A 19,247-nucleotide genomic window follows, 5' to 3' on the forward strand; every position below is an offset into this window, starting at 1 on the left:
CCACTCTAAGGTCCGGTACTGCACCTTTTCTGTGTGTGTGTTAGCGTGTTTGGTTCCCGGAATCGTGACACATTTGACGCAATGAAACAAGGGGGCTGTGTATGAAAACGGTTACAAGTCCTAAACATTTCATACAATATTTTTGTTCAACCCCTTGAATTAAAGCTGAAAGTCTGCAATTCACTTGCATCAGAGCCAAAATTATGAAAATTGTTATAGTGTCCAAATATTTCCAGATCTAAGTGTATTTTATTTAAAACCTTTTTGCTGTGTGCATATTGATTGCATTATTTTATGACAAATCTGTGCATTCTTTCTAAACATTTAACTGATACTGGTTTTTTTTTAAATCACAGAAAGGCAGTGTCTCACATTACAAAATTAAGCCCTGCGCTCAAACTCCCACTACTCCTTGGTGGCAGCAATGACTATAGTACGCATCAGCCCTAATACCTACAATAAAAAAAAAACAAAGAAAAAAGTTACTTGCGTACTATCCCATGTCCATATGCACATTTAAACAACTGGCGATTTTTTAGTATCACTCCACTGGCCATTTAAGTGTAAGCTCACCTGCCACGTCAAGGCTAAACCTCTTAGGTGAGTCCTACACTAACAAATCAGCTTGCTGCTTTTTTCTTTGGTTTTTAGTGTCTCATATTAATTGAAATATTACACTGTGCCTAAATTCATGAGTGCTGAGAGGCCTCTAATAAATTGTATTTCTAATACAACTCATTTGCAGTATGTGTGGCAAATCGCATATAGATCAAGTGTTTTGTTTTCCTATTAATAAAAGTTATGTGGACACAAAGTCTTTTATTCACTAAATAGTGAGTTGTGGTGAGTTTACAAGCAATTATGAAAATATGGAATAAGCAGAATTGGAAGGATATTTTTCACAAGCTCCTGTATTGTTTTAGTCGTTGCTCCTTGTATGTCATCTCACCTTAACCCCCTGTTGAGTGAACAAACAGTGACTGTACAAAATCCATTGTTTTAATGTTAGCAACACACCAGTCACAATTTGCAGATGCACTTATATCTTTCTATACATATGTATTTTAACTAACATGTCGGTTCATTCATTTTTTACAGACTTAACCAAGTACTGCATACTGTGGGAAGAGGTCCATAATTCGCTGTGTAGTATTCTTGGATTTGATATAATTCAACGCATTTCATTGTTACTACCTAGCAATTTGTCAGTTTGTATTCATATGATCATGTTCCTATCTGTTGTATTTGCTGGCCTTTCATTTTACATTGTTCCGTTGCATGATACTTCCCTACTAACAGTCTAAAACAACGATACATGTTTACAGCCTTCAACATGTACATATTTTTCCTCCAAACCTCCAAGAACATTCACTCCTGGACTTATAAAATCTATTTTCATAGAAGGCAGTGTGGAACTCGTTCTCTGCGGCACGCCGCCGACAATGAAAGGGTTAAACTGCAGGATCACAGCGAGACAACTGTCCACTCCACATTCCTTCCCTGTATGAACTGTGTTTATATAATTCAATTGTGGTTTGGTTATAAAACTTATTACAATGTAAAGAATAGAACTTTTTCATCAGAATTGAGAACACAAAACTTCATTTGAACACTTGGTTGTAGGTTAAAATGTCCTTAATTCTTGGCTGTGTCAGTCCATTTCTTCTTGTTAATCTCCTTACGATCTCCTTTTGGAGTTTGCAATGGTTTACAGGTACTGTTAAACCTGTTTCTTAAGGATTTCCCTGGCACGTAATGGTGTACGTTTTTCTTTAGAACGTTGTGCTTCAGGAAAGTTAGGTATCCTGTGCTAATCACTGCTTAAATCAAAGTATAAGTTATCACTCCAAATTATATGGCAGCTAAACTGCAAAGAAGATAGAAAGCCTGGTTTTAATTGTATGTGAACAATAGGACTTAGAAATAAACAACCAAAATAAATAACTATCAACAGAAATGTTAAATAAGGGGAACTCAAAAAAGGGAATTTGATATGTTAATGGAAAATGTAAGAATATAAAAAGGTGGTTGTTCTTGTTTTATTGATTATAAAGCGATTATAGCGTACAAAGCATGTCTTTATATCTGTATTTAAATATATTAACATCTGATAGGAATTTTGAAAGCCGAGGAGAGTGCACTAAAGTAGCAGAAAGTGGGCAAAGAGTTACAAATCTGAATAAAATCTACATAGATTGGTTTCTGGCAGTGCAGCATTAAATAAACCAAAAATAACTCTCCAAATACATATTTTTTAAAGGAGGAATTAATCAAACATATTAATCCGCTTGCAGGAATGGAGCTTAAATATTAATTTGGTGGAGATATATACAGTCAGCTGTATAAGACATATAGTTGTGAATTAACTAGGTCTGAAAGACTAATTAGTTTTGGGCAGTAGCGTCTCCATCTGTCACTGGAAGGACTTTTTTTTTTATTCAATTGAGTCTCTTCTTGTCTATACTAGACCAGCAAGAGACTCATTTCAATACAAAATTCAGTGCTGTGCCAAACAAAAAATAACAAAGCAAACTGACATCATAAAGGTCCACTTTATGCTATATTGTCACCATATTTAGTGCATTGCTCCCAAATAAATGCCTGCCAAGCCACTTCCTCAGGTAGTGAACTGTAACATTTTTTTTATACATGTTGCAGGACTCTTCACCTGTCGATGAAGTGATAAGGCTTAAAACAGATGTAGATTAATAAATAAGCATTCCATTTTTTCCTGTGAACAGTACTATTAGCTATTGTGAATATAGATTTATTTATTTTTATGCAAGCTTTTTTAGTGAATACATTTATTTTCTCTATTTCTATTATTTTTGCTCAGTGTACTTTTAAGCATTTTTTGCAGTGTTTGTATTTGAAACCTGTAGAGTGTAAAGTCGTATTTTGCTGTTTTTACTAAATGGATTATTTGAATGTGTAGCAGGAAGTAGGGGGGGGGGGGGGGGGAATTTATTTCACTCAACAAAGCAAGGTATAAAAATTAGTTGGTTCCCCTGGCTAATCCATGCTTGTGCAAATAGTCATTTTCTCCTTTTTATTAAAAAGTATGTGCACACATGCCTAATGGCATGTATTGTGCATGCCCATATAGAATGTATCCATGTATTGAATCACATGCACGAGGTCTGTCCGGAAAAAAAGTCCAGCTATTGTTACTATAATGAGAACGGACGGTTTGCGCGCCATCGATGTAACCAGGCAGCCAAGGAGAGTGGACTGGAATGCGCATGCGTGAACAATGACGATTTCACTGTACTAGTCAGTGTGGGCATGCGTACTGTGGGGCCATCGAATTCAAAATGACTGAGTAGAGCAACAAATCTGCAATCCACAGAAACTATTCGGATGATTCAGATGGCTTTCCAAGGAGATGTAATGAGTGCAGCGCGAATAAAAGTGTGGCAAAAATGCTTCAAAGATGGTCGAGAATCTGTTGAACGATTTGGAGCCCTGCGACTTCTGGCTTTTCCCAAAACTAAAATCACCTTTGAAAATGAAGAGATCTCAGACCGTCGATGAGATTCAGGTAAATACGATGAGGCAGCTGATGGTGATTCCAACAAAGGATGTTGCAGAGTGTTTTGAACAGTGGAAAAGACACTGGGAGAACTGTGTGAGGTTCCAAGGTGCCTACTTTGAAGGGGACTGAGGTGTCATTATATGTCTTGTATCTTTTTCAATAAATGTGTCTATTTTTCATATTACTTGGCTGGATACCTTCTGGACAGACCTCGCATGTATGCCTGATGCACAGTTACTGTTACTTGGTATTGTAGATGTTTGTGAATCACATTTCCCAGGAAGCTCTGCCAGCCCTTAGCACCATGGGAGATATACTTTTAAACAACTGCAGTGCCAATTTTAGTCATTATTGTGCCAGCACAGGCGTGTTTGTGTAAAAAAGGGAAAATGTACATTTTGTGAGAAAATATCTTTAGCCATTTTACAAAACAGCAGATATTGTCTGCTTTTTTTCTCTCACCAGTTTTAATGACAAGCTAGGAAAACTGTCCACTGGTTTGCAAGTTTTCCCACGAACAAAAATGGTCATATTTGATTTCACTTATAATGTATGTAACGCAAATATTAAAGCAAAAAGTTCTGTAAACGTTAGACTTGGTAATAATTACAATCAGTATTTGTAGTGATGGCATTTTATTCTGTGGATACATTGTGGAAAGATGAGATTCATTTTCTCTGTCCTGAAAGGGCCATGTTATAGTTCAATAATAAAGACACCACATACATTACTAACTATGCTTGTAGCCTTTTAGTGAACAGATCAATAGATTATGCAAAGGTAAAACAGTCAGCTGACCTTTTAATTGCTTGGAAGGTTTTAATAACGTGTTTTCTGCTTATGTAAATAGTTACACATTTTCAAGATTGTGCAATGTATACAAATAAACCTACACTCCTTATAAGGGAAAGAAAAGTAGATTGTTTGCTTAAGGTGATATTCCAGGCATTAACACAATTTAAAGGATCACTCCACATCCATAAAGCACTTCAGTTTGCTGAAGTGCTTTATGTGTGAGGCGTATCCCATCTTAATTCACGTATTTCACCTATTTCTATGAAAAATCAGCTTTATAAATCAACCTTCCTGGCTGTATATCAAACAGTCAGGGGGATGTTATTACTCCTATCGTTATCTCCACTTGGCTTCCACATTGGCTCCTCTTTTGAGCTATGGTATTTATTGAATAGGACAAGAAGCACATGTTTTCACCCTCTTCAGTGTAAACACATAGCAGATGGAAGCTGGCAAATTTATCAGATAATGTGGGATCCTTTCAGGGAGGCTTAAGAGTCTCTGCTGAGTGATATCACAGAAAAATCACAGTTTTTGGTCACATTTGAAGGGGCTAGGGCTCCAAGGGATTGGACAAAAATGAAATCTCTCATTCTGAGTTTGTTTTATGTGATTGCCGCAAATTGAAATTATGATTTAGAAGTATATCTGTAATGCTGATCTCTCTCATTCCACTTATAATAATAATTTCAGTTTGCATGTTGTGCTATAAATAGTTCTGACTGCATAAAGCAAATGGTGGTCTGATATTTGCACTATCCCCACCAGTGCATTCGGCAAAGTAAAATACAACATTAAGCTTCGTTGTGGGCAGCATAGGATAGCAGAGGTCTTAGCAATGAAAAGAGCAGTAACAATAACCGTCTCTATGAAAATTAGTACCCATGATAGTTGGACCTCCAAGAATAAAAGCTGGTTGAGAGTTTCTGCGGAAATGGTGGAACTAAAATACTCTTATAAAAACTCTTAATACATATTATAATACAAAAAAAGGACACTATGCTCTAAAACCACAGGGAATGGTCAAACGTAGACCCTTAGACCAGAGTGTCCCTTTAAATGATTTACATATTAATATATTGTAGTTAAAGGAACAGTGAACAGTACAACACGATCGTTATGATTGAGAGAAATATGCCGGTAGGCAGGTAATAAGCTAAATGCCGTTTTCTTGCACTCTAGATATTTAAAAACAGTTCATGAAATGAAGTTACAGATCTGTATACTGATTTTTTGGATATCTCCTAATTACACTACATTCAAAGTCACTGCATCTTAAAACTACGAGATGGAGATATCGAACCAGCATTTCTTTTAAAACTGAATTAGGAACTCACGAATAATAAGCTTCAGCATCTAACTCCACTGCTAATAGGAAGCAATCAACATTAGCTGCCTACTTGTTCCTGACCAGCATAAGAAACTAATGTATCAATAAAATGATGCAATTATTATTTACAGTCACAGAATTCTTACATATTAATTTGTCTACAGCCATTAAATGACCATGCGACCGTGAATCGTGAAATGTGTTTTGTAATGCACAATACATGAAAACAGTGTTTAAAAAAAACATTGCCTTTAAAACATATTACCTTAGTTGCATTCACATTTACTATTTATTTCAGTCTTTTTAAAACCACAACTGGTTTGTCTGGCACAACCCAGAATCCTTGGCAGTAACTAAAGATATCGTTTACATTTTTAAAAATCTGATTTGTATTTGTAACAAAGACGCTTTGTGTAAATCCGTTATACTGAATGTGACTGATACTTTTAGTCAATAGAAACCTTTATTTGTCTTTCACTGTATGAAAAGTCCTGGTTCCTGATTTATACACATTCATCTTAACACAGAGATTAATTTAAAATTACTCTGATAACATTGATACTTTTGGATCCAAAAGAATGCAAAGTTCCACATATGTTCTTGAGCATTTTTGGAGAGCCTCAGTTTAACCTCAAATAGATACAATAAAACACAACTCAAAAAGTCTTGAAATTGATGACCAGTCCTTTTTCCTGGAAAGCTTCACGAGGTGTTACTTGCTACCTTGGATGTGGCTATTCAACTTTGGCCAATGAACTCGTCTTTATGAAGAGTTCTGGATTATTTACACATCTGTAGGCCAATAGCTGTGGAATGGTCCCATAAAGTACATTTGTCAACAAAAACACAATTGTGGAGATGTTGGGAACTCTGTAGATATAAGGTGTCCTTGCATGAAGCGAAGCACCAACATGAGAAAACTGTGCCTGCATGAAGGCAAAACAAACACATAATTCAATGCAAATTGTAAGGAACATATTAACATAGATATACTGAATTTGATCTGTGAGAGAGAATTTGAGAATCAACCTTACCCTCTCATTTGAACCTAAGTGCACTGCTCTCAAATCCAGTATCAGACATTATATCTCAATCAGGTATCTTGTGGGCATTGAAAATATACCAATAGCAGTCATGCATTGAATTGGAAATTGGTACTAGTTACCTGCATGCAGTATATCCTATCCTCAGCTCAACATTATAATATTGATTTGTAACTTTTTATTTATAAAACCTTCTTCAATTAAAACATCACCATAATATCTGAAATAAATGTTCTAAAAAGGTTTTCTCAAGTACTAAAAGTAAAGACAGTCATCATGGGAACAACTCGTACGACATTTCATTGACTACTTCCCTTTTACTTTTTTGCATCACTTTTTAACAACAGAACACTTTGATAAATCCTCACTGATGTTACTGTTTCTCCTCCTTGTTTGAAATATGTGCCATGGCTGTGCCAGGATTAAACTGGATTGGGATGTAATTTGCCAGATATTTCATATACAATTTTACAAAAAATGGAGCATCACATGCCAAAACAGGTTAACACATGTTATAGGTGATTTTTAATGTTACATTCAATGATGTGATTTCCTGAAAAGTAACTATATAAATATAACTTGGTCTCCTTTCCAAATCCAAGTTTTCTTGCTTCAATACTGCTGGAAAAAAATTCAAAATTATTTATCTACAAAATTCCCGATATACTTTAATGGTGATTTCTGTAGATAAACTATCTGGAAAGTTTTTCTAACCGTATTTGGAAAGCTTATTAAATCGAGGCCGCATATTAAAGGACCACTATAGTTCCAGGAAAACATACTCGTTTTCCTAGCACTATTGTGCCCTGTGGGTGCCCCCACCCTCATGGCCCTCCTCCCGCCGGGCTCTGGAGAGAGGAAGGGGTTAAAATCTTACCTTTATCCAGCGCCGGGCGGGGAGCTTTCCTCCTCCTCTCCTCCTTCCTAGCGACGTCATCGGCTGAATGCACATGCGCGGCTGGATCCGCGCGCGCATTCAGCCAGTTCATAGGAAAGCGTCTTCTCAGCTCCAGAGGCTGGATTAACCCTCAGTGTAAACATAGCAGTTTCTCTGAAACTGCTATGTTTATAAAAAAAATGGTTAACCCTAGCTGGACAAGGCACGCAGACCACTTCATTAAGCTGAAGTGGTCTGGGTGCCTAGAGTGGTCCTGTAACTGTTCCATAAACTTAGGATGACACCACTTCTTTTACAATCCTTAAATTCATTCCTAGAATGTAACAAGTCTTTTTCGACTGGAAGAAGACAATGTCGCATGCATATTCAACTTTAAAATTATACTATTATACAACACTACAATACTGCATTCAAGATGACGATAATCATGCATTATTTGACAGTCTAAGAATAATATTTTTTTAAACATAACTGGCCACATAAAGTTGATAATTAGCTTTTGGCATTGCTATTCATAAAGGCTATTCTGTGATGCTCACATTTACTCTTTGATCTACTATGCCAGTTAAAGGGACAATCCAGGCACCCAGACCACTTCTGCTCATTGGAGTGGTCTGGATGCCAACTCCCACTACCATAAACCCTGCAAGTGTAATCATTGCAGTTTTTTGTCTACTAGACAGACACTAGAGGTCACTTCCTGATTTCTAGCAAGGATTTTCCTTGCTAGAGCGTCGCTGGACGTCCTCACGCTGTGTGAGGACCTCCAGCGTCGCTCATTGCCCCATAGGAAAGCATTGAAAATCTTTTTCAATGCTTTCCTGTGGGGAGCACTAATGCGCATGGGCGGCATTGCCGCGCATGCGCATTAGGTCTCCTCGGCCGGTGGGCGGCATCAGTCTCGCCCACCGGCTGACGGAAACAGAGGGAGGAGCGGCGCGGAGGAGGAGACAGCGTCGAGTGACATCGTCGCTGCCTCAGGTAAGTGACTGAAGGGGTTTTCACCCCTTCAGTAACCGGGGATTGGTTGGTGGGAGGGAGGGAGAGGGTACCTCCAGTGCCAGGAAAACAGATTGGTAATATGCACCATGCAGCTCAACAGAAAAACAGACCACACACAACTCAGCACATTGAATTGTGTATAGATTTATAACAATGAATTACTGTACCACTGTATACAGTACCTGTGCTAATCCACCAGCATGAACAAGGGTTAGATCAGGCATCCAAGCACACCCAGGAACGAGAAGTCCGTAGAGAGTGATTAGATTGCACGGGACAGAATAGAACAGAAACACTAACATCTGCAACACAGAAACATATACTGTTAGTGTGGCCAAATCTTCACCTGTCTGGGAGCATACACCTTGAAATAATTTGCATTAATCTTATTTTCACAATAAACTTCACATTTAGTGGAAAGATCCTGGAAGCCACAAAAGGCAAATTAAGAAAAAGACAAATGAGAGTTCATGGTTTGCTACACTAAGAACAACGAGACGCAGCTGTGCTAAAGTATTGTCTAGATTTCAAAGAATTCAATGCTATGATGTCTTCACACCTATTCTTTTTAAAATATAAAAATACAAATTGAGAACTGATTCTGAAGGTGCATGTAATTAAACAAAACTTTCACACGGGACAGATACACTTTAATAGGTAAAAAGAGTCCAAAAAGCAGGTAAACAGCAATGGGCCACAACTGAAAGACATGTTTAGCTTCCACCTATTCACAAAAACAATAAAATGCTATTAGGGACCAGTAATAGCATTTTATTGTTATTTTTATACTTTAAAGCCAATAAATTCCCTTTTTTACCAACCATAGGGAGTGTGTGGACTTCCTAATTTTGGAATTGGCGTGGTAACCAGGAGGAACCCCCCTAACCATAGGGGAGGCAACCTGAGGGCTTGAAAAAACCCATCAATTTGTGAGTGCAACCTTGAAACATGAAATGAATATTTAAATTGTAACTTTATTACACTATGCTGCATTTTATGTTTATATTTTAGTGATACAAGCTGGATCCCTGGTCGATTTGTATTTTGTGAAATACATGTTAGCATTCTATTTATAGATCACTTTGAGCTTTATTACAAAAGTAAAATACCTGGAATACTTTATTTTTTTTTTGTAATTTATTACAAAAGTAATAATACCTGGAGCTTTGCGTAAGCAGCGGGATCTTTAATGTACGGTTCTTGAAATTGAGCGTAAGAACGACAGAGTTCAGTAGGACATTCTAAGGCAATCTGTAGGTCAAACCAAACATACATTTCACAGTTACATAAAATTAACAATAATGTTTTATTCATTTCAGGTGAACTATTTAAAAATCTAATGAGCAACCTTAAAGGGACGCTATAGACACTAGAACCACTACAGCGGTTCTGGTGTCTATAGCTTGTCCCTGCAGGCTGAGCTGAGAAAAGGCAGTGTTTACATTACTGTCTAGGACAGGGATAGGCAACCTTCGGCACTCCAGATGTTTTGGACTACATCCCCCATAATACTCTTACACCTGTAATGCTGGCAAAGCATCATTGGAGGTGTAGTCCAAAACATCTGGAGTGCCGAAGGTTGCCCTTTGCCTGGTCTAGGAACACCACTAGTGGCAATCACTCAGCTTACCGCTAGAGGTGCTTCCTTTTACAGTGCTGCATAGTGTGCAGCACTAGTGTTCAGCATCTCCATGCTCTTCATGGAGGCACTGAACCTTCCCAATAGAGATGCGTTTATTCAATGTATCTTTATGAGGAGTTGCTGATTGCTGTAGCAATTTGCTGCATATGCGCAATAGCATCCCAATGTTTTTCTATGGGAAAGCATTGGATTGGCTGAGATCATTAAGACTTGTAATCTAAGCCAGGGAGGTGGAGCCAGCCACAATGAGACCAGTGCAGTGTGGGAAAAAAGGTAAGCAAAATCACAATTCCAATACGATCTAAGGGGGATGGTCACCTTCATAGTTAGTTAAATAATATAGCGTTAGAAATACATGTTTGTATTTATGACACTATAGTGTTCCTTTAAATAACACATTTCCCCCTGGTTCTGCATTAATCAATACTTGCACACTTCTGATGTTTGCAGAGCCTTCAATGCTAACTTGACTACCATGTAATTTGATTTTGCCCAAATCCCTATTTACTTATAAATAGGTGACCTGGCTGGTTTGGTTACAAATGATACACATGTCCAACTTACCATTCCTCTGAATAAATTAAAAACCGTTGCCACAACAATGTACAGGGCAAAAAGCAAGTCAAGCGGTCTCCTCAATATGTTTTTTTGTAGAATATTTTCTACCATCTGTAGAAGAAAGAAAACTCAGAACTCAGAAATTCAGTTGTGTTGAAGGTTTCACAGAAGTGTTGAAGGTTTCCCTATAAAACATCTTAATATTTTCATTTCAATAGTCAGTCTAAGTAAGCATGATAGAGACGAACAAATGTCCTCACATGCTAGCCAACAGCCTTGTGATCATTACATTTCCAGAAGGCTATAAATAACCAAATTAAGAAAGTGTGACACTGCTAAAAGGATGTGCAGCATTTATTTGAAGGATTTTAATTTGGAATTTTCTGAATGAGTGAAATGCAAAATATCTGTCATTGATTTGCAGGGAGGTGGAAACTTAGGGTCAATGTGTGAGGTGCTAGAACCTCACATGACAGCCGAGAGGACTTCATCATGACTATTTCATCTTTTCACACAAAGTGATTGCATACAGCAGGTCTTAATCTCCACAACAGATTCCCTATTCCACATGAGGCCAGTGACGTTGCAGAAACCCTTATAAGATGTGTAACATCATGTTCTGGTAAATCTTACACAGAAACATTGAGTCACCAATTGAATGTTCCTGTAGGTTCCACTCATATCCTTGGTGATTGGCCGACTTTGTAAAATTTTTCAGAACACGACACTTTGATAAACCTCCCCCAATGACTCTCCCTAAATCTTCTCTTATTTTTGTGAAATCCTATGCATGCTGGTAAAGAATTTAGTTAATTAAAAATCTTGATCATATAAATAAACCTCTATAAACAACCATTTTACCTGGGAAGGTGGGGTTTGCAAGCTTGATGGTTGTTTGTAGATTCTATATCCAGCCCAGAGAGGGAGACATATATACGGTAAGCTTAACAGGGCGGCAGGACATAATCTTGTTCCATATTTACCTGTCACAACAAAGCATGCTATTGATAAAGTACTTTTTTAAAAGGCTTAATACTATTTAACTCATATAGTGTCACATTCATTCTTAACACGTTCTTAGTATTAATGTTCCAACACATTTTCAGGGCTTGGCAACCGGAAGATGCAACAATTGAATCAGTTTTTATAGTCTTTTAGATAAAGATTGGACTACATTCAAGACAATTCATTTGGGAGAACGCTGGTGTATAACGTATCACACAAACTCTTGAATTGGTATAAAAAAACATTCTATAGCCCAGAATGAGAAGCTCCTGATTGGCCGAGCCTCTTTCTAGGAAGGGACGGATCTGCCTGCTAATAAAACTTTAAAGGGCTTTTTGCATTTTTTTTTCAATGCATTATCCATAATATTCATACCTTATTGTTTCCCTTTCCGGTCACTTCTACAGCTAATTTTAGGCAAATTTTTTGGCACAATTTATTGTTCCTTTTTAAAAAAAATATTTTTCTTATTTTGCTCCTTAACTATCATTTTTAAATACACTTTTTTTTTTGTAAATATATTTTTATTCGAGTTTATCAAGATGTTCATGAGGTAATTCAATAGTGTGGATGCGCATGTCCAATCATGTAGAAATATTATAGTGACATACAAGACATCATAGAGCTTTCATGGTCCATCTACGGTGGACTCGCAGGTCCTGACAAATATGCAATAAGATAGGCATGGCTCAGGGTTCCCAGTGTGTTTATTATACCTGGGTCTAGTAGTCGTCATGGGAGTCATGTTTGGGGTCTCATACGCTAAGGGTAGGTGTCTTTCACCGTGAGGGGGGAGGGGAGTGGTGGTGCGTTCTCCCTCTTGGTGTCTGCTGACAGCGATGTCTGTTTGAACTGGTCTATATCTTGTGGTGTCTTATCGTTGTCTATCTAACCATCGTAGGTGACACCCTGGTTTGCGGTCTCGGGGTTATCTGTATGGTGTTCCTTTCCCCATTGATGCCGGTGTGTTGAGGTGCCCCCCTTTTTTCTTTGTCTGCATCCCTGTGCATGATATGCCCTATGTACAGTGCTTGAGCCTGCCTATCTGTGGTGCCTCATCAGTCACTCCTATCGTTTGCGTGCCCTCGCTCCCTGGCCCACGGGGGGGGGGGGGGAGAGGGAGGGGGAGGGCGGGAGAATGTTGTTTCCCATCCAGTCCGTCTGTAGTCTGGTCCGTGCCTGTACGGTTAGTGTAGCATGTCTTGGAAGTCCGGGCGTCCAGTAGTCAAGATCCAGTGTGTCCATATTGTCTGGTATGTCTGCGCTTTCCCTTCTGCCAATAGGGAAAGCTCCTCTAGTGCTCTGAGTTCCTCCATGCATTGGTACCATGTTCCCAGTGATGGTGCGGAATGTTTTTTCCAGTAGATGGGGATGAGGCTTTTAGCCACATTAAGTATTCTAATTGTGAGGGATTTCTTATATATTGATGCCTTTGTCGTGGTGTGGTGGATGAGGAATGTTGCAGGGTCCTTTGGTGGTGAGGCGTCGGTGAATCTCTTGATGATTTTATGTATGTTCTCCCAGTATGGTTGAATGAGTGGGCATTCCCACCATATGTGGAGGTAGGTACCTGTGTGTCTAGTGCATCTCCAGCATGTGTCGTCTGTCGTGGGGTCATATATGTGTGTTTGATACGGGGTGCGGTACCAGAGTGCCAGAATTTTGTATGTCGTTTCCCGCGTCCCGCTGGACGGCGCACAGTGTAGTGTGAGAGTACATATCTTGTTCCATTGGGCAGGTGTGAAGGTTGTGCCTAAAGCTACTTCCCATTTCCCCATGAAGCTTGGGGGTGGTTGTCTCCTCATCCGCATGAGCATGCCATAGAGTGTGGAGAGACCTTTTGCTAGGGGGTCTGGGTTCAGACAGATTTCTTCAAATAGTGTCAGTGGTCTGGTGGTGTTGTGTGTTTGGAGTAGTGTTTGTGCGAACATTTTCAATTGTCGGTATCTGAACTGTAGCATGAATGGGTTGTTTGAGTTCCTCTATGTCCTTCCAGGGTTTGGCCACTCCTGGTTTAGTCCATTCTACTATCCGTTGGATATGTGTGGCTCTATAGTACCCTTTAAAGTCTGGGAGGGCTAGCCCTCCATTTTCTTTTGGTAGTGTGAGTACGTCGTGTTTTATTCTCACTTTCAATTTCTGCCAGGCGAACCTGAGGGCCATGGCTCTGAGAAAGGCGAAGAAGGCCTCCAGGATGGCGCTGGGGATGGCCTGGAACAGGTACAACACCCGCGGCAAGACATTCATCTTAAGAACTCCCACCCTTCCGAACCACGAGAGTCGCACCTGCTCCCAGTCTTTTAAGTCTTTCTGAATGGTGTTCAACAGTGGTTGAAAGTTGGCCGCGTATAGCTGGGTGAGATCTTTCGTGATCATCGCCCCAAGATACCTCAAGGAGGTGTCTGACCATTGGAACGGGAGTTCCTGTCTCAGTGTCGTTGACTTGCGCTTAAGTATTGTGGATTTGGAGAAGTTTATCTTGAAGTTCGATAGCTCTCCATATGTGTTGAATTCCTCAGTATTGCCGGCATAGTGGTTTCTGGTTTGGTGATGAAGAACAGTAAATCGTCCGCATATGCTGCTACGGAATACTTCCTCTTCCCTACCTCCAGCCCCGGGATGAGTGGGTTGTTTCGGATTGAGTTCAGAAATGGTTCCAGGGCTAGCACGAATAGGAGGGGTGAGAGGGGGCAACCCTGTCTGGTCCCATTCTTTATCGGGAAGGGGTTGGTGAAGGCTCCGTTTATGCAGATTCGCGCCGTCGGTCTCGAGTATAGCGCTCTGATCCAGGCCATCATAAATGGTCCCATCCCCAGCTCTTCCAGCACCCGGAACATGAAGTCACAGGACATCTTATCAAAGGCCTTCTCCGCATCTGTAGAGAGCAAGAGAAGGCCTGTTTTGCTGGTTGTTGCGGTGTGGATTAGGGCTAGTGCCCTGGTCGTGTTATCCCTTGCTTCACGTTGTGGGGTGAATCCCACTTGGTCCCCATGTATCAAGTCCGGGAGAAAGGTCTGCAGTCTCTGCGAGAGTATCTTGGTGAAGAGTTTCAGATCGCAGTTGAGCAGGGATATTGGCCGGTAATTGGCGCATACTTCAGGGTCCTTCCCTTCTTTGGTGATTAAGGCGATGTTCACTTCTAGGGTTTGTGTCGGGACTTGTGTCCCGTCACGGATCGCGTTGAGGGCTGCCAGGAGGCGTGGGATGAAAAGCTCTGAGTAAGTTTTGTAATACCTTATTGGTAGGCCGTCTAGTCCTGGGCTCTTGCCCGATTTGGCCTTTTTGCGGGCCCATGCTACTTCCTGTGTTGTGATTGGTTCGTCTAGTTCCGTGCTTGCCTCTTGCGTGAGGCGTGTGCCTATGCGTGATTATAGATATCGTGTTATACGTGTTTTCTTGTCTGCTAGTGCTCTGTCTGTCGCGTGTGGGTCTATTGTGTATAGGTCAGCAGAGTAAGTTCGTAGTTCGTATGGCGTCCGCCATGTCCCGTAGCATGCTATGATTCCTCCCCTGTTTGTCTCTGATTTTAGGAATGTATGCTGTTGCTCTCTTTTTGGCTATCATGTGGGCGAGGAGGGTGCCGCATTTGTTAGCGTTGGTATAGAAAAACGCCTTGGTGTGTAAGTATGCCCTGTGGTAGTTGGCGTTAAGAATGGGTCTGGGAGGTGGGTCTGTTTGTGTGTGTCTTCCAGTGTCCGTATTCCGGTCAGCAGGGTGTTGAGTCTGGCGGCTTTTGCATGTTTAAGGGCTGCTCCTTTCGCTATGAAGTGTCCCCTCATCACACATTTGTGAGCTTCCCATAGGCAGAAGTGCGTGACGTCAGGTGTGTCATTATCTGTGAAATATTGCGCCAGTCGTGTTTTGGCCTCTGTCGTCACAACTGGGTCATTAAGGAGGGAGTCGTTGAGCCTCCAGTTGTTGCAAGTGGGTCTGAATAGCAGGGATGTCAATGTCATCAAGACCGAGGCATGGTCAGACCAGGTCGCCGTGCCTATAGCGGTCCGTCGGATTTCTGTCAGGTAGTAATGTGGCATGAGAAAATAGTCTATCCTCGAATATGTCTCGTTAGGAGTCGAGTAAAAGGTGTAGTCTCGGTCCTATGTCCATTAGGATGTGGCGGGGCAGCGTTGAGGTACCCGTTGACGTGTCAACAGTCGGCCTCAGGGCTACATTCAGGTCTCCCCCCCTCGATCAGGCATCCCGTGGCGAACTTCTCTATGGCCCTGGTTGTGGAATGCAGAAAAAGGTGTTGGCACCTATTAGGGGCATAAAGGCATACAAACGTGTAGGGTCGGTCAGCTATTGTTCCTTTAACGCAGATGTACCGTCCCTGTTTGTCACTTTGAATATCGGTGGGAGCAAAGTTCAGCAACTTATGGATCAGTATTGCTGTGCCTTTGGTTTTCCCTTCTGGATTATTACTAAGGAAGCATTGGGTGTATCGTCGGTCTGTGAGCTTTGGGGCCTGACCCTCTTTAAAGTGGGTTTCTTGGATTAGCACTACATGTGCCCTGTGACTGTGGAAATGGTGCAGCGCATTAGAGCGCTTTTCTGGTATGTTCAAGCCTTTAGCGTTAATGGAGAGGAGGTTGATCTCCACTCGTGTGTGTGGTCGGGCCAGGCATGGTCAGGGCGCGACTGGGTTGTTGGCTTTTGGGTGGGGTAAATGGGGCAAGTGTTGGGTGGTTGCGGGAGTCTTAAGTGCCGATCCACGGGTGCGGGTTTTAGCTCCCCCCCGCCCCCGGGTGCCCCCTGGGCGAGAGCCACGCGCTGTGAAAAATAACAAATTCAACCAATAACAGTTAACAGTAAATCAAACTATGTAACCAAGTAAGGTAAAGGTGTGGGCTAGGCAGGAGTCGGCTCGGCCGTACCAGTCGGCCCAGTCGAGTCCCCCCACCGTAAACTCTACACCCCCGTCCGGTGGGAGCGTGGCCCAGGGCTGCCATCAGAAATTTTGGGGCCCCTGACAAAGCACAAGGTCTGGCCCCCCCCCTGTGTGTTAGTGCAGTGAATGCAGAGTGTTTGTAAATGTGTAGTGAATGCAGAGTGTGTGTCAATGTGTAGTGAATGCAGAGGGTGTGTTAGTGTGTAGCAGATGCAGAGTGTGTGTTAGTGTAGTGAATGCAGAGTGTTAATGTGTAGTGAATGCAGAGAGTTTTTGAGTAGTGGATGTAGTGTGTGTACAGTGATGTAGTGTGTGTTTGTGTAGTGGATGTAGTGTTTGTATGTACTAGATGAAATGTGTTTAGTGGATGCAGTGTCTGTAGTGGATGTAGTGTGTGTATTAGACACAGTGTGTGTGTATAGTGAATGCAGAATGTTTCAATTTGTGGTGGATGTAGTGTGTGTACTGTGAATACAGGATGTTTGTGTAGTGGATGCTGTGTGTACAGGTGATGCAGAGTGTATGTTAGTGTAGTGAATGCAGAGCGTGTGTCAGTATAGTGAATCCAGAGTGTGTGCATAGTTTAGTGAATGCAGAGTGTGTGTTAGGGTGTAGTGAATGCAGAGTGTGTGTTAGGGTGTAGTGAATGCAGAGTGTGTCAGTGTAATGAATGTAGTGTGTGTGTAAATTTGTAGTGAATGCAGAGTGTGTGTTAATGTGTAGTGAATGCAGAGAGTGTGTTAATGTGTAGTGAATGCAGAGAGTGTGTCAATGTGTAGTGAATGCAGAGTGTCTTAGTGTAGTGAATGCAGAGAGTGTCTTAGTGTAGTGAATGCAGAGAGTGTGTTAGTGTAGTGAATGCAGAGAGTGTGTTAATGTGTAGTGAATGCAGAGAGTGTGTTAGTGTGTAGTGGATGCAGAGTCTGTGTTAGTGTAGTGAATGCAGAGAGTGTGTTAGTGTGTAGCGGATGCAGAGTGTGTGTTAGTGTAGTGAATGCAGAGTGTGTTAGTGTGTAGCGGATGCAGAGTGTGTGTTAGTGTAGTGAATGCAGAGTGTGGTAATGTGTAGCGAATGCAGAGTGTGTGTCAGTATAGTGGATGCAGTGAGTGTGTTAGTGTGTAGTGTATGCAGAGTGCAGATTGTATTAGTGAATGCAGTGTGTGTATTGTATTAGTGTATGCACTGTGTGTGTTAGTGTATGCAGTGTGTGTTGTATTAGTGTATGCAGTGTGTGTGTTTGTGTATGCAGTGTGTGTTGTCAGTGTATGCAGAGTGTGTTGTGTTAGTGTATGCGGTGTGTGTGTTGTGTCAGTGTATGCAGAGTGTGTGTTGTGTTAGTGTATGCAGTGTGTGTGTTGTGTTAGTGTATGCAGTGTGTGTGTTGTGTCAGTGTATGCAGAGTGTGTTGTGTCAGTGTATGTAGAGTGTGTGTTGTTAGTGTATGCAGTGTGTGTTGTGTTGGTATATGCAGTGTGTGTTGTGTTGGTATATGCAGTGTGTGTTGTGTTGGTATATGCAGTGTGTGTTGTGTTAGTGTATGTGTTGTGTCAGTGTATGTAGTGTGTGTGTGTGTTGTGTCAGTGTATGTAGTGTGTGTGTGTTGTGTCAGTGTATGCAGTGTGTGTGTGTTGTGTCAGTGTATGCAGTGTGTGTGTGTGTGTTGTGTCAGTGTATGTAGTGTGTGTTGTGTCAGTGTATGTAGTGTGTGTGTGTTGTGTCAGTGTATGCAGTGTGTGTGTGTTGTGTCAGTGTATGTAGTGTGTGTGTGTGTGTGTGTGTGTGTTTTGTGTCAGTGTATGCAGTGTGTGTGTTTTGTCAGTGTATGTAGTGTGTGTGTGTTGTGTCAGTGTATGCAGTGTGTGTGTGTGTGTGTTGTGTCAGTGTATGTAGTGTGTGTGTGTGTGTTTTGTGTCAGTGTATGCAGTGTGTGTGTTTTGTCAGTGTATGTAGTGTGTGTGTGTGTGTTTTGTGTCAGTGTATGCAGTGTGTGTGTTTTGTCAGTGTATGTAGTGTGTGTGTGTGTGTGTGTGTGTGTTGTGTCAGTGTGTGTGTGTGTGTGTGTTGTGTCAGTGTATGTGGTGTGTGTGTGTGTGTAAATGTCCGATGAGGAGGGAGGGGGGGGGCATTTTAACATTATTAAAAAAAAAAAATTAATTAAATTGTTTCTCCCCCCTCCCTGCTTACCTGTGTCTAGAGAGGGGGGAGATTCCATCCCCGGTGGTCCGGTGGCGTGGTGGGGCCCCCCGGGTTCCCTGTTACCGCAAAGGGGGCCCAGGCAGCACACAGCTTCTCCTCTTCTCGCCTCCAATAACTCTCGCGAGACCCGCGGAGCGTTGCCTTGGCAACCGGGTCTTGCGAGAGTTATTAGCAGGGAGGAGAAGAGAAGAGGCAGTGTGCTGGGCCCCCTCTGCGGTAACAGGGAGCTGGGGGGCCCGCGGCTGCACACATAGATAGCGATATTCGCTATCTATGTGTGCAGGGAGGGAAAGTGGGGCCCGGGACTGCCAGAGCAGTCTGGGCCCCCCAGGGCCGCCGGGCCCGTGACAACTG

General features: G+C 41.5%; 2 protein-coding genes across 5 annotated transcripts in view; one reads left to right on the forward strand and one right to left on the reverse strand.

The window, feature by feature from the left end:
• Nucleotides 1-4,269, forward strand: part of HDGFL3 (HDGF like 3) — a 54,599-nt gene extending 50,330 nt beyond the window's left edge. For both annotated transcript variants that reach the window (XM_063448991.1, XM_063448989.1), the window contains one exon: nucleotides 1,099-4,269. In XM_063448991.1, coding sequence (XP_063305061.1) covers nucleotides 1,099-1,104 — 6 coding nt within the window. In that variant the 3' untranslated portion in view covers nucleotides 1,105-4,269. The remainder of the gene's footprint in view (nucleotides 1-1,098) is intronic.
• Nucleotides 4,270-5,930: 1,661 nt separating this feature from the next.
• The window catches only part of TM6SF1 (transmembrane 6 superfamily member 1), a 56,384-nt gene continuing 43,067 nt past the window's right edge, over nucleotides 5,931-19,247 (reverse strand). For all 3 annotated transcript variants that reach the window (XM_063448986.1, XM_063448987.1, XM_063448988.1), the window contains 5 exons: nucleotides 11,665-11,786; nucleotides 10,810-10,914; nucleotides 9,762-9,854; nucleotides 8,786-8,905; nucleotides 5,931-6,586 (listed from right to left, as the gene is read on the reverse strand). In XM_063448986.1, the coding sequence (XP_063305056.1) occupies nucleotides 6,395-6,586; nucleotides 8,786-8,905; nucleotides 9,762-9,854; nucleotides 10,810-10,914; nucleotides 11,665-11,786 (632 nt within the window). In that variant the 3' untranslated portion in view covers nucleotides 5,931-6,394. The remainder of the gene's footprint in view (nucleotides 6,587-8,785; nucleotides 8,906-9,761; nucleotides 9,855-10,809; nucleotides 10,915-11,664; nucleotides 11,787-19,247) is intronic.

The sequence above is a fragment of the Pelobates fuscus genome, chromosome 3 (assembly GCF_036172605.1).
Source record: "Pelobates fuscus isolate aPelFus1 chromosome 3, aPelFus1.pri, whole genome shotgun sequence".
NCBI classification, from domain to species: Eukaryota; Metazoa; Chordata; class Amphibia; order Anura; family Pelobatidae; genus Pelobates; species Pelobates fuscus.